This window comes from Canis lupus, chromosome 4 (genome assembly GCF_048164855.1).
Source record: "Canis lupus baileyi chromosome 4, mCanLup2.hap1, whole genome shotgun sequence".
In the NCBI taxonomy this organism is placed as follows: Eukaryota; Metazoa; Chordata; class Mammalia; order Carnivora; family Canidae; genus Canis; species Canis lupus.
The window spans coordinates 34926947-34943096 of NC_132841.1; the positions used below are offsets into that span (position 1 = coordinate 34926947).

The 16150-nt window shown below is 38.2% G+C and overlaps 1 protein-coding gene across 3 annotated transcripts in view; it reads right to left on the minus strand.

Moving 5' to 3' along the window:
• Window positions 1-1144: 1144 nt before the first annotated feature.
• Window positions 1145-16150, minus strand: part of WAPL (WAPL cohesin release factor) — an 81860-nt gene continuing 66854 nt past the window's right edge. For all 3 annotated transcript variants that reach the window (XM_072823842.1, XM_072823840.1, XM_072823841.1), the window contains exons 13-19: window positions 15683-15858; window positions 15226-15341; window positions 14688-14852; window positions 11431-11638; window positions 9117-9205; window positions 4003-4098; window positions 1145-3509 (exon numbers count right to left, since the gene is read on the minus strand). In XM_072823842.1, the coding sequence (XP_072679943.1) occupies window positions 3444-3509; window positions 4003-4098; window positions 9117-9205; window positions 11431-11638; window positions 14688-14852; window positions 15226-15341; window positions 15683-15858 (916 nt within the window). In that variant the 3' untranslated portion in view covers window positions 1145-3443. The remainder of the gene's footprint in view (window positions 3510-4002; window positions 4099-9116; window positions 9206-11430; window positions 11639-14687; window positions 14853-15225; window positions 15342-15682; window positions 15859-16150) is intronic.

A 16150-nucleotide genomic window follows, 5' to 3' on the forward strand; every position in this document is an offset into this window, starting at 1 on the left:
CCAACTTGTGATTAGTGTTTGTATGGTCTTTTTCTCCCCATCCTTTTTTCTTTCAAACTACTTGTATGCAGCAGGTCTCTTTTTCAGTTTGATGATCTCTGCCTTGTAATTGGAGTATTTGGTATACCTACATTTAATATAATTATTGGTATTGTTCGATTTAGTGGATATTGTTTGTCTTGCAGGAAAGCTTTTATTCTTTTAAAATCTATTTGCTCTTGCTACTTTTGTTTCCTATTTTTCTCATTGTTACTCTTGCCCCATCTTCCTTTTGTTAGTGAAATATTTGTCACTGTCGAATTTTTATTGTAAGTAGCTCTACCTATACGTCTTTGCATTTTTTTAAACTGGCTCTAGGGATTATTATGTTTATCTCTAAATTATTAGTCTACCAAGTATAAACTACTTAGAGTCCAAACAATTGTTTGGTGAAAGCTAACATTTACCAAGACCTGCATTTGGAACACGGTGCTACTGCTTCTCACGCAGTTTGAGTCTTCACAACTCTGAAGCAAGCAGGAACCCCATCTTCTAGCTGAGTAGGCAGGTTAAAAGTTAGTTTGGGAAATTGCTCTAACACATCGGCACTTGCTTTCCAAATGTATGTGTGGTTTAGGTCTTTGTAAATCCACAGCCTGCACTCTTAAAACATGGTGATACACTGTGTTTACGTCTGGAAGAAGGGAGAGTGGAGGGGAACTCACAGGAGACGCCCTTCAATCTAGTTTTATGATTAAAAGCAGTGAGGAGAGGTCGAGGAATGTACTTGTATTCCGTGCGGGAAACTTAAGAGTCTGACAAGAAAAGTGAAAAACTAAAAAGCAGCTGTAAAAAAAAAATAAAAAACAAAGAAGTCTTGGGTCATATTCAGAGGGGCAAAAAGACTAAGGCAACTAACTTAACACATCAAGGGCATAACTATACAAGCAGAAAATCACCATCCTTAATAAACCTGAGTTTCTGAGAGTCAACATATTCAGAGAAGTATTAAAAACATGGAGAAGTACATAACATTTAACAAAAAATGGTTTTTATGTATGTTGAAGGGAAATTCACGTACACATCACGTTTCCCCTTATTTATATCAAGTTCATGAGATTTCTTCATCAAAAACAGTTCAATAGATTATGTTAAAGACAACATGTGTATTGAAAGTAGCAATTTTATTTGAGTTAAAATTATTTACAAAAACCCAAAGACATACTTCATGAAACTGGTACAAACTATTTTTTTTTCCTGCCGTTGGCTTTTGCTCCAAAGATCACAGCTGAGAAATACTGTATAAAATAAAAATAGGATTGGATTCAGAAAAGTACTCTACTGTTCTAATTTCCAATTGGTAGTATTTACAGAAATATTTACAATGGAAAAAAAGGTTACTTTAAAACTTTAATTTGCAAGTCAGCCTCAAGTACCCTAAAATGCAGAGTTCTCTGAGGGTTAAAAACACACAAATGCACTGCAGCTGGTGAGGTGATTTCTCCCCCCACCCCCCCCACCAAAGTCTGCATCTCTATCAGTGCTTGACAATTAGTTATTATTTAAAAAACAAAACAAAACAAAAAACTGTTAAACACTGAGGTAAATCAATTCTCAAATGATTACCAGTGTAACAGAAAAATGTAGTTCGCCCTGATTGTTCTCATCCAAACATTTTATAATATTCTTTACCATCTGCCGCATGTCAGTTTTACCAGAAATCTGTTCCTTTTCCTAAATCCAATGATTAATAAATATCAATGCACTTTAAATTTTTAAACAAAATATATCTAACTAATTCAATTTATGAATATCATTTACTGATATACTTTTAAAATAGTTTGCTAAGCTAGCTTTTATACTCAGGGCAAATAAGACCTCAATCTTTCCCAAGTTACACTGGCATAACTATGCTGTTAGAAGGTGATGGGTGGGGGTTGGGTGGGTAGGAGGAAGAAAACAATTTGCCTGGAATCAGTTACTTCCTTATAGATTTCCCAACAATCTGCATTATCAAAAATAGGAAGACAATAGAAGGCAGCCACTGCATTTAAAAAACATTACAGCTGGCACTGATACAAGAGCCCCGATTTGTCACTTTATACAAGGAAATAACAAAGTCTAAATGAGTAACAATTAGACTTTTAGCTATTTTCCTCAATACACACCAAACTAATATTTTTATGGCTTCAAGTTTTACAAATCCAATGAAGAAACATGACATAACTACCCGAAAGGTATTTAAAAGTATTAATGAAAGAGATCTCTGGAAAGCCTGTATTCAGGCCCAATCAACAAAAAAAGAAAAGTTTTACCAGTGGTCTGAACAATAATTAACACAAGAAAGATTTGCAATGTTGTGAAATTAAATATATAAAATGTGTTTTGTGTGTTCCATGACTGTTTTCCAAACACACTGTTCTATGAACTAAGAATCTGAATGGGGGGGAAAAAAAAGGATTTTCTCTGAACCAGCAATTTAAGGCTTTGCGTTTTTGCATTTGATCCTGTCACTCTATAGAAGAATATACACATTTTCTGGAAACATGAATTCCACATTGGTGTTTTAGCTTCCTTATATTTATTGTACTGAACATTAGAAAATATATCTAGAGGGTCCTCCCTCAACACAATGTTTCAAGAGCCTCCTCTAGCATTAAGCTGAAACTACCCTGGGTTTGTCTATTTTGCTTCATCCTTTAACAGGGCACATCATCTTATGTAATATTCCCTCAAACTGTTGTTGGTTTTCTTGTGTCTACAGCTATGACTCATCATGGCATGATAATATGGTCATGGTCTCAAAAGTGAAAAATAGTTCAACAACCCAAACCAAATGAAAAATAAAAAAATATACTATTAATCCCTTGTGTCTTTGGATTCCATCTAATTTTAAATATAGACAGTAGTTCAGGGAACAACAAAGAAAAAAAATTCACAAAATTATTAAAAGCTTTATTTACGATTGGAATCATTCAACAAAAAGCAAAAGCAAATGAGCCTGAAAAAGGAACTAAGCTGTTGTCTAGAATGTCCTCAAAACATTCGATACCTCAGTAGCTAAGCTGCCTCTGCACCTGGCTGGCATGACAACAGTGGCTCAACATACACAGCAGTTGCACTAACAGCAGCACAAATTTTCCCCTTACAACTTGCCCAGAATAAAGCAAGAGAACAAGGGGAGAGTATAAACTCTGCCAAAGTAAGTGTATTTAAATACTGCATGGAATTGTTAACAGCCTGAACCTTTTCCCTCATTTTTGATAGTTGCAGATTGATGTAGTAACTGTCATTTAGCAAATGCAGAATGCATGACGAAGAAATCAGGTGGCCTTAAAAATCCAAACATGAATGATACTGATGAATGTTCTTGGTATATCTTCAAGGACTTCTTTCATGACTTTTCTTTGTCTAAGAATAGCTCCAGCATTACCGAGCACCTGAAGCAAAGGTAAAGCAAGCAGCTAGCAATGTTCCAAGTATTCAATCACTCTAGAGATAGATTTCTGGCCTGTGGTTCCAACAGCACACTGAAGGGGGGGGGGGGGGGGGTAGAGAGGAAGTAACAGTTAATATTTAACAAATTTTAACAAGCATCAAATCAAAGCTTAAATTCTTTAGCTTCACTAAACTGAACACTATGAATCAAAACACACTAAGATTAAATTGTGGCTTTGATAATTACTATGGTCATATATAGTGATATTGTATTAAAAAATATCTTAAAAAGAGGGCAGCCCGGGTGGCTCAGCGGTTTAGCGCTGCGTTCAGCCCAGCGCCTGATCTTAGAGACCCAGGATTGAGTCCCGGGCTCCCTGCATGGAGCCTGCTTCTCCCTCTGCCTGTGTCTCTCATGAATAAATAAATAAAATCTTAAAATAAATAAAAATTATCTTAAAAAGAACACATCAAAAGAGAATCCTGTTTTTGCTTCTAGTCACGAAGGCCACACAGTATTTTAATTTCTATGGTTACTAATGTATCCTATTTATGACCACAGAAACTGCAAGAGAAGTTACTTACAGTAAGATTCATGAAGCTCAGGAATTTTTTGAGCATCTCTGTCATTATTGAAAAGTCGCCTTCTGGCAGATATTCTCGCACAGTGGTCACATTGATCTGAGGAAATAGATGAAAGAAATATTGGTCAGGAGGCAGAAAACAGAGGAGTTTGCACCCTGCACAATGTGGCTGGTTTGGGCACATACCCTGTTTCAAACTTCTATGAGGTCCTTGAACTCCTTGGTTAACATGTTATTTCCCTTTCCACCCTCCAAAACTCTACAAGTGTGTGTGTCCATTCTCTATCCCATCCCATCCTCAGAAAGGTAAAACTGGCAAAAGGTACACTTGTGTCCATATTTATTTTTGTAAATATACAGAAAAATGCCTGAGATCAGAAAATGCACTGTTGAGTGTATGTGTTTTGGAAACTGAGATGTACTCAGGTGCTTATGGACTTCTCATGTTCCTATGTAGGCTAGGAATTAACTAGGTATTTTCAAAGATACACTGGTTTCATGAGAGAAAGTCAGCAATGTCAATAAAGGACATTAGGTGTTGCCCTTCATGGTTAAGGAGGAGCAGCCAAACTACATCTATAACCAATCTGCTAAAGGAAAATATATTACTTGCTTTTAAAAACCTCTTCTATTTCCGTATATTTTTTCAATGTTTTAAAGGTTCATAAACAATAAAACGAAAGGCTCTTTTAAGCATGTTCACCTACAACAAAAAGCACAAAAGAAAATTTATCCCGAGTTTCAGGCCACAAGGTGGGAGGAGTTTTGGATTGTTGTTGATAGGGGCATGGAGGAAGATAACATATTATGCTTTTAAGATATCTGCCACCAGTCCCCTCTCTCCCTTTTTATTTATTTATTTTTGACGGGGGTTGGGGTGGGGTGGGAGGAGGGTAAGAGAGAAAATCTTAGGCTCCATTACAGAGCAGATCAAGCCCCAATAGGGGGCTTGATCTGCACCTGAGATCATGACCTGAGACAAAATCAAGAGTCGGATGCTCAAATGACTAAGCCACCCAGGCACCTCTCCCTGCCTCACTTTTTCTTTTTTCTTTTTTTTTTTTTTTAGGATTTTATTATTTTAGGACCTTGGGATCATAACCTGAGCTGAAGGCAGATGCTTAACCGACTGAGCTACCCAAGCGCCCATTCTATACCTTTAAAAAAAAAAAAAAAAAATGTCAGGTAACTTTTGAAATTATAAAGAAACAAAATAGTAAGAATACAGTTTCAGAAAAGACCTAATCAACGTTACTAAAGTAACCATACACTACATTATGCAATATGAATCACCCATATTCTAAGTGAGCCACCTTCCCATCTAAAGCCACTACCAGTCCCTAGCTGTGAGCTAGAGTACATATTTATTCCTACAGAGTTAATCTTGCAGCTAAAACAGTGTATATATAGATAAGATTTATTTATTTGACAGAAAACGAGCAGAGGGAGCAGCAGGCAGAGAGAGAGGGAGACAGGCAGGCTTCCCACTGAGCAGGGAGCCAGATAGGGGGCTCGATCCCAGGACCCTGAGATCATGACCTGAGCAAAAAGGAGATATACTCAACTGACTGAGCCACCTAGGTGCCCCAAGCACACAGATTTTACAAAATGCTTTAAAAATTATGCCAAAGAGGTGAATGTAATAAGGGCAGTCCCCATGAAAACTACAGAGCTAAAGGAAAGTTGGGCTTAAGAATGTCTTTAGCCAATTTCCAGGAAGGCAGCATGACAGCATGGTGGTGGGAAGAGCAGTAGCTATGGTGACCATGGAGGCTGCTCAGTAGAAAAGTATATTGCTATGATACAGAATAAATTAGACCCTAGGTTTCGAGTGAAATCCTCAATAAGCAAACCCTTTTCCTATCAATACTCCACAGAATGCAGCATACAGTGGCTGGCATGGGAAAGGCAGTCATAGCACGTGTTTTTAAACAGCAGCAGGTTAAAAAAAAAAAAAATGAGAGAGGCTCTTTCAGAAAAGCATGCAACTCAATCTCAGAATTGTGAGTTTGAGCCCCATGTTGGGTATAGAGATTACTTAAATAAACTTAGGAAAAAGAAAAATGAGAAATGGCATGGCCTATTTGGGAAATTTAGAAAGTACCCAACGGGTATGACAGATTTAGAAAACACAGAAGCAGTTTTATTAAGTTTTACTTGTAGTACTAAAACAAGGTTCATGATTCCCTAAACGATGGTCAGCTAAGAAAGACTGGGAAGAGTAGTGGTCAGATGTGCTCTTAAGGAAGTTATCTATGGTGGCAGTGTCCAAGATTTTAGGAACGGAACCAAGAAAGCAAGAAAGACAAAGACCAGTGAGGAGATTGACCAATGCAATTCACCAGATCCATGATGTGCAATGGAAGATGACACAGGGAATCCTGGGCATAAGCATGCAGCCCTTTACCATAAAGCATCATTTACTATAGTACAACCACCTGCTTGTTTTTTTGTTTTTTTTTTAAAGATTTATTTATTTATTTATGATAGACATAGAGAGAGAGAGAGAGAGAGAGAGAGAGAGAGAGAGGCAGAGACACAGGCAGAGGGAGAAGCGGGCTCCATTCTGGGAGCCCGATGTGGGACTTGATCCCAGGACTCTGGGACCGTGCCCTGGGCCGAAGGCAGGCGCTAAGCTGCTGAGCCACCCAGGGATCCCCAACCATCTGCTTTCTTGTCTCATCTCTCTTCCACTTATACATTCGGCAAATCAATTTCCTTTCCATTTTGTGTATCAGCTAGTTTTTCTGGGGTTAATCATAATGATTCCCCCCCAAGGCAATAAAGACATTAGAGTTCTATGAATTCACATTGCCTAGAACTTAAAGACAATTTATGATCTCTTTAAAGAGATATACACGAATAGGAATTTATTAACATGAGAAAAATGACCAAAAATAAATCACATGTGCTAGAATCACAAGTTAATGTCTAGACCCAATATTTAAGAAAGAACATAACTGAAACTAGGGTGTGTGCAAAACAGAGTATCTAAAAATCATTAAATTTAAATAGTATGCCTATTTTTTTTTTTTTGGACACCTGCCTCTTCCTCTTTCCCCTTTGCTTGATGTGTGCTTCTCATTTGCCCTTAAAATCTCTGAATTTAGGCCACCTGGGTGGCTCAGCAGTTGAGCATCTTCCTTCGGCTCAGGGCATGATTCCAGGTCCTGGGATGAGTCCCGCATCGGGCTCCCCACAGGGAGCCTGCTTCTCCACCTCTTTCTGTCTCTCTCATGACTAAATAAATAAAACCTTAAAAAAAAAAAGAAAAAAAAAAAGGTCTCTGAATTTAAGGAAAAGGACTGAACTGAAAAGATTCCAGGAAAGGGGATAAAGATCCTGCAGGGCCCTCCACAATCATGATGAGAACTTTGGTCTTGTTCTTGAAAGCGATGGTGTCAGCAAGGGCCATAATGGAGCAGGCTACTATGCATTTGATCAGAGCTTGACTATAATATAAATATGGAAGAGACAAAAAGAAAAAAAAACTTAACACAGAAGAGAAGCTAACCCTTTAACTATAGAATAGAGTTCCATTCTTGCCTCCTGAATACCCTTGGCTCCTAAGGAAAAGAACCTCCTTTATTTTAAATTTTGGCTCTTCCATTAGACCTTTCCTGTAAAAAGTCCTCCTAGGGGATCCCTGGGTGGCTCAGTGGTTTAGCACCTGCCTTAGGCCCAGGGTGTGATCCTGGAAAACCAGGATCAAGTCCCACATCGGGCTCCCTGCACAGAGCCTGCTTCTCTCTCTGCCTGTGTCTCTTCCCCTCTCTGTGTGTCTCTCATGAATAAATAAATAAAATCTTAAAAAAAAAAAAGTCTTCCCAATGACTGTCCTAGTAGCCAGAACTATCCACTTCCATGCTGACTCAGCCTCACCATCTGGACACTAATACATCTAGTTAAATCATCATAATCTAAATCTCACATAGTAATCCCATTTTCCTTGCCAGTAAGTGGTTTAAACAAAAGCCAGGTGAGCCAATGCTGGCCAAGATAAGGGGAAAGTCTACTTGGCACAGTGGGTGTGGAGGGATTCTAGGGGGGAAAAAAAGCACTGCTCTTAAAGACAAGAGGAGGCCACTTTCATCTGACATTATTTAACATGTAGCCAGTGCCAGCATGGGGCCAGAAGGAGACCTAGCACAAGACAACAATCAGAGAATGTTTTTGTTTTGTTTTTTACAGATTTTATTTATTTATTTAGGACAGAGAATGTGGGCACAAGGAAGGGGCAGAGGGAAAGGGAGAAGCAGACTCCCTGAGCAGGGAGTCTGATGTGGGGCTAGATTCTAGGACCCTGAGATCGTGACCTGAGCCGAAGGCAGACACTTAACAACTAAGCCACCAGGCGCCCCAAGAGTAGGGTTTAAAGACAAATTTTCTGACTCCTTGACAGTATCACTGAGACTGCTAGACTTTTCCATCTTAAGCCAGATGAGCACAGGTTTTATGTTTTTACTTCAACTGAAGCCATGTAACTGGATTCATCCATCAATCAAAAATTTTCTCATTAAACCGGGATCCCTGGGTGGCGCAGCGGTTTGGCGCCTGCCTTTGGCCCAGGGCGCGATCCTGGAGACCCGGGATCGAGTCCCACATTGGGCTCCCGGTGCATGGAGCCTGCTTCTCCCTCTGCCTGTGTCTCTGCCTCTCTCTCTCTGTGACTATCATAATAAATATAATAAATAAATAAATAAAATTTAAAAAAATTTTCTCATTAAACCCAATTACTTTTGGGTACCTGGGTGGCCTAGAAGTTGAGCATCTATCTTTGGCTCAGGTCGTGATCCCAGGGTCCTGGGATCGAGTCCCACATCAGGCTTCCCCCAGGAAACCTGCTTCTCCCTCTGCCTGTGTCTCTGCCTCTCTGTGTCTCTCATGAATGAATAAAATCTTTAAAAAATATATATAAATAAACCAAATTATTATTTTGGAATGTACTTCTAAAATTTACCAAATAATTAAATAAATTTTTAAAAATTCACCAAATATGTGAAAGTTTTAACATGAGGGCGGAAAATACATAAAATGTAAGTTAATTAGGTAATGGTATGAAGTCACAATGGAATCTTATTAAGACACATAAAACAACACAGAACTATTACTTACTGGACTCTCCTGGCAGAGACACCCGAGAAGTAGTGCTGTATATGAGGCCACAATGCAATCCTCCATGTGTTTGCCAGCATGCTGAAGGGCTGAGAATATTTAAACAAAGAACTATAACAGTATACCACCTAAACAAATAAAAAACCAATTCCACCCCATAACACCAAAAATTCTGTTAGCTATCTTTTCTTCAGAACTGCTTGAACACTGATAGATGGTACTAAGAAAATGGGATTTCCAAATAAATTAACAAAAAATTACTGAAATGGGAAGAAAGATCTTAATATAAGCACAAAAACCATAAAACTCTTAGACAAAAATACAGGACTCACTTTTTATGACCTTGGGTTAGGAAATGGCTGTTTAGATACCATACCAAAACCAAAAGTGACAAAATAAGATAAACTGAACTTCATCGAACTTAAAATTTTTGTGTTTCAAAAGACAACATCAAGAAAATGAAGAGACAACGTAGACAGACATGTAAATGACCAATAAGCACGTGGAAACATGCTTGATATTGATACAATTTATTCAACAGGGAACTGCAAATCAAGTGACATATACCTTCACACCCACTAGGATGGCTAAAATAAAAAAGACAAATAACTATTTGTAAGGATTTGGAGAAACCAGAACCCTTATACGTGGCCAGCAGGAATGTTAAATGAAGCAGTCATTTTGGAAAAGTGTTTGGTAGTTCCTTAAAACGCTAAATCCTGAGTTAAGAAATAATTCAACACTTCCACTCTTAAGTATATACCCAAAAGAAGTGAAAATATGTTTACACAAAAATTGTACATGCATGCCATGTCACAGCAGCATCCTAAGTGCCACAGGTGGACACAACCCAAACATCCATCAATTGATGACTAAACAAAGTGTAGTACATACCAACAGTGGAGCATTATTTAGCTATAAAAAGGAATTAAGTACTAATAACATGTTATAACATGAATGAACCTTGAAAAACATTAGGCTAAGTGAAAGAAGCCAGTCACAAAGGGCTACAGATTATTCCACTTACATGAAATGTCCAGTATAGGCAAATCCAGAGACAAAATTAGTGGTTGCCACTGGCTGGGGAGGGGAGAACAGGGGGTGATGGCCACTGAACAGGTAGGGGTTTTCTCTGGCGGGGAGGGGCGGGGGCGGGGATAAAATGTTCTGAAACTAGACAGTAGTGATGGTTGCACAATCTTGTGAATGTACTGAAAACTACTCAATTGTTTACTTTAAAAGGGTGAATTTGACCTTGTTATGGGCTGAACATTGGCCCCACCCCCTGCATATGTTGAGCTCCTAACCCCTAGTACCTCAGGGTATGACCACATTTGGCTAGGGTGTTTAATTCAAGAGGTAGTTTAAATGAGGTCACTGGGGTGGGTCCTAATCTGTCTGCTATCCTCATAACTGGAGATCAGAACAAAGATATACACAGAGGGAAGGCCAAAGATATCCATCTACACTCCAAGGAGAGACAAGCCTGAGACCAACCCTGACACTGTGAGGAAATCCATTTGTGTTGTTTAAGCCACTCAGTCTATAGTACTTTGTTATAGCAGTCCTCACAAGCTAACACCCCAATAAAACTGTTAGTATAAAAAACTGCTAAGCAACCAAAAATATTATGCCAAAGAAAACATGAATACTTGATAAGAAAATAGAATGGCAATTTCTTACAATATTAGAACTAATGGCATTAGTGGAACAGTGGGCATAAGAAAGAGACTAGGCTCAGAAAGACATTTGCTGGGACTTGCTTCCTAATTTGGTGAGGCTAAACATATTATTTAATTTCATAACTTGAGTGACAAGGTTACAAATGGTTATCCTGCAGTACTTGCATAAACAGAAATCCAATACCAGTTGCTAACAACAGATAATAAATGTAATGTCTCCGTCAGTGTTTTCCTTACTGTGCTTGCAAGCTTCTACATATCATTTGAGAACTATTACTATAATTTATGATAATAGATCTCAATTTATAAAGTGAGGCTCATAAAAGAATCTCAAAATGTCAAAACCGTGAAAACCTTTAGGAATCCTATTTTTCCATCACTCTCTTTTCAGGTGAGTAAAGAAAGGCCAGAGCAGGAAGGAAAGGCAGACCTTTCCTGCACTAGAGTGTGCCTTCCTCACTGCAAGGGAGCTGGCGAAGAATTCCTACGTGCACTGAGATACTAAAGCTTGTCTGCACTGAGCTAGAGAGACCGGAAAATAATTTCAAGATTAGGACAACACACAAATTAAAAATATGTTGCAGAGGGAGAAAACATTTTCAATTCGAATACACTACTTAAAATAAATGTACCTTTATTGAGGTCAAGTTCTTCATCGTCCTCTTCCTTCTTATGTTTCTCTTCTGTACCATCAGTCTTTTCAGTTGATACCCACTGTATTTCTCCACTTGTCTCTTGCCACTCTCCACTCTTATCATGCTGAGTGGTGGGAGCATCTTTGATCAATTCATCTGTTTTACTTTCTGCCAACTGGGCTGCTCGTTCTCGCTCAAGGAATAGCTGATAAAAATTATTTTTGAAGATCGTTAAAAGAATACCAACTAACATGTATGTACTCAAATACAAAGTCTGTTTGCTTTTACAATCACTAACCCTAAGAAGCATGCTATCTGGTTAAAAGGGGTAAATTACAATAAAAAGTTTTACTCTACATCCAAATGAAGGCAAAAAGGAAGTATAAATGATACTGGGGGGCAGCCCGGGTGGCTCAGCAGTTTAGCACCGCCTTTCGCCCAGGGCCTGATCCTGGAGACCCGGGATCAAGTCCCACGTCAGGCTCCCTGCATGGAGCCTGCTTCTCCCTCTGCCTGTGTCTCTGCCTCTCTCTGTGTGTCTCTCATGAATAAATAAATAAAATCTTTAAAAAAAAAAATGCTACTGGGAGTCAAATAAATTATATGTATCTAATAATACAGACATTCTGTTTTAAAGAATGCAAATCTCGACACTTGCCTTTAAATTGGATAATAATGACCGGATAGATCAAGCAAAAAATACGAATGATGTAAAACAATGTTTTTAAAGCCTAAGCAGACTGAATAAATTAAGAAAGGACACTAAATAAAACTACATAATATTGGGAAAAAGCAACATAACTTCTTTAAAAAGAAAGAAGATAAGAGATAAGTGATGCCTGGGTGGCTCAGTTGGTTAAGTGTTGGACTCTTGATTTTGGCTCAGATCATGATCTCAGGGTTATGATATCAAGCTCTGTGTCAGGCTCTGCAGTAGGTGTGGGGCCTGCTTAAGATTCTCTCTCTCCCTCTACCCCTCCCCACCATCACTACCCCCGCCCCGCCTGCTTGCTTTCTCTAACGGAAATAGATAAAAATTTAAAAATTAAATAAAAACAGAGATAAATAAGCACCAGTAAATTAAAAAGCAAAAGGTCTCAGACTCAGAACTGGACCCCAACTAATATTATTAACATTTGAAGTACACAGTGAAAGCTTTTAAGTCAAAAGGTAACACACTGAATTCCTTGCTTTCATGTGCTTTATCTTCCTTGTGCTGATACAGTGCTCTGAGTGAATATAAAGCATTTACTATATTACGATTTGACAAAAACTCCAAGTTACTAAAAACAACTACCAAAAATCAAATGCCAACTAGATCTCAAAAATTTGCTGAGTATATGGAAGAGTGGATTTTAAGCTATTAACCCCTTAAGAAAATAAAATCTGAGCTTATATGAAAGTAGTTTTTAAATTTCTTTAAAAATTTAGTGGTCCCCAAAACCCCTCTGGAAAAACTATGAGGTCAAAATCATATTCATAATAATACTGAGAGGTCAACTGACCTCTTTCATTCTCTCACGAATGAAAGTGTACAGTGTTTTCCAGGATCTACATACTGTGTGATTGATATTGCTCTGATGGCTAATGGAACAAGTGCCTTTGTTTTGTAATTTTGTTTTGATTTCAAATTCAGTAAATATCAATTGTTCGAACACACATAATCTAAAATTCTCTGGAGTCCTCAATAATTTTCAAGAGTGTAAAAGAACTCCTGAGATTAAAATATTTGAGAAGAGAATGAGGAGTCCTAGTTATGACTCAGGGAAAGATCAAACTGTTGTGGATTACCTTCTTTTAAGTATTACTAGTTTGAAAAAAGACCAAAAGGATTAACAGAATGGCAAAGGTTTCAGAAACAATGAAATAGTTTATTATCAGTTCTGAACACAAGCCAATTGTTATTTAAGGAAAGAAATAACAAAGGTAGTTAGGAACCTATTAGGCTGGAAAAGAAGTAAAAACTGCAATGACCACCACTGTTAAGAAACAAAGACTGACATGTAAATTGAGGAGAGGGAGTATGTTTAGTGGCTAGGATCAGGTGAATTGGGGACATTAATTTTATTTTTTTTACGTTTATTTATTAATCTCTGTACTCAACGTGGGGCCCGAGCTCATGACTCTGCAATCAAGTGCCACATGCTCTTCCAACTGAGGCATCCAGACACCCCACAGAGACATCAATTTTTAAATATACATATTCTGACACAATTCTTTTTTAGAGATTTTATTCAGGATGCCTGGGTAGCTTAGCGGTTTGACGCCTGCCTTCCGCCCAGGACCTGATCCTGGACACCTGGGATCGAGTCCTGCGTCGGGCTCCCTGCATGGAGCCTGCTTCTCCCTCTGCCTGTGTCTGCCTCTATCTCTCATGAATAAATAAATAAAATCTTTTAAAAATAAAAATAAATAAAAATATTTTATTTATGTATTTGGGGTGGGGGAGAGTGCATGTATGCACAAGGGGGTGGTGAGCAGGATGAGGACAGGGGGAGGAAGAAGGAGGCTCTCCACTGAGCAGAGAGCCCATTCCTGGGCTTGATCCCAGGACCCTGGAATCATGACCTGAATTAAAGGCAGACACTTAACTGACTGGGCCACCCAGGTGCCCTCTGACACAATTCTTAAGCCAGGATATTACTCCACAGACATACTTTGAAAAGTAACTCCCCTCTCACTGCCCAAAGAAGCAGAAAGGTATGGCCCGATATTCAGGAACACAAAGTACTAGACCTAGATCAGACCAGGAAATAAATGCTGAAGGATTTGAAACTGGATGGGATCAGGGCTGAGATTTGATTCACAATTTGTCATTAATGATCTTTTTTGAGGGGACCTGCGTGGCTCAGTGAGTTAATCATTAATCCCAGGGTCCTAGGATTGAGCTCCCACAGGGAGCCTGCTTCTCTCTCTGCCTATGTATGTCTCTGCCTCTCTGTGTCTCTCATGAGTAAATAAAATCTGAAAAAAATAAACTTTTGATTCATCAACAAATACACCTTGTTTCTACTTTTCACTAACAACGCCTAAGGAGTGATTATTACAGTTGAACTGTCAGTGGAATAAAGTAAGGAAGGGTATACACTTTAACCCAGTGTACCTCTCAGTGAACTGGTAATGGTGAGAGAGACAGACACACACACACAAAACAAGGAGGGGGAGAGGACGAAGGGGGAGAGGTGCAGCTGATGAACAAGTTGGACAATACAACAACCTGAAGATGTTAGCTTTTTTTTTAAGTTGCTGCTTACCTGCACTAAGGCCTGAACGGCATGAATTTGTCCAGCTATCCTTAAACTATCATCTCCTTCTCCACTACAGAGGGAAGAATCAAAAGAACATGATGTTTCCATGTTGACAAGACAGTGCCGATTCCGAGCACTATACTCCACTAGATTTATCAGTAGACCTAAGCCCTACAAAAATCAAAACATGCATATTACTACAGGTGAGAATTAAAAGCATAGCAACACAACACACATAATTTTTGTTCAGCTAAAAAACTAATCAGTACTCTACCATCCACTAAAGGTTAAAAACCAGTATGTAAGAGAGTGGTGCTTCCGATGATTTTACCGCTTTTTAAAAATTGCCACTTTTAGTTCCTACAGTTTTATTTTTTACAGAGCTCCTCATGGCTCCCTTTTGTACGATATGAATTATGTTCACAAGGAACCAGTGAAATCCACAGTATATCAAACAGCTGGTTCTTAAACCCAAAACTAAGATGATGTTTTTATCATTTTAATAGATCAAATGTTCCTTTCTGGAACAGTCCCTCTAACTCACCAGCACTCGAATATCAAATCTCTGCTCCTGAGGTAGGTACTTTGGAACCTGAAGCACACAGTTCATTGCTGTGCCAATCAAGCCATCCTGTTCTCCCGTTTTGGTGCTGCCCCACTCTGCAATAAAGATGATTACAACGTGAAAATTATACAATGGGATTCTTCTATATGACAATACTAAACAATATTCATTAACATCGATATTAAAAGTTAGAAATGTATAGCTATTTCTTTATTGAAATATATTTTTGGCTGTACTTGTAAACCAAGCTACTGGGCCAGTCCTGACAGTATCACCCCTATAAGTAGCTCTACCGATATACATAAGTGAATTACATGATGGAGATTTAAAAAAAAAAAAAAATCACTACATTAAAAAAAGAAACAAGGGTAATAACTTGTTTTTACATGTAATATACATTATTTCAGTGAGAATATGTGTAGAAAATATTACTTACCATTATCATTAGTTAAATTGAGCAATACCCCAATGATGGCCCTCATGCAGTCTTCTACGGCTTTGCCCACATGGTTGGTTACATTCTGGTGAGGCAGAGGCTTACTGTCAGGTAAGCATATACTGTTCTCAGCACGGTTATACTGCTGAATCAATCCTTCACAATGCTGTAATGCTCTTAAGAGAAAACAAATTTAGTTATACACTAAGAACTACTACTTGTACCTTAAATATTTTAAATGTCATAAATGCTGCCAAATTAATTTCTCTTTCTACTCCAGAAGTTATAATGTATTAACTATTTAGTCATATATTAATACCATACTAAGCATTAAATTTTAAGAAAACTCAATTAATTTAAATTTTTCTAAGTAAAGCTAAAATTATAAAGTCAATGCAGAAGTTTACATTTGTACTAAAGTCCCCATTTTACCAATCTCTCCAACACAATAAACAATGCCTCCCCAAA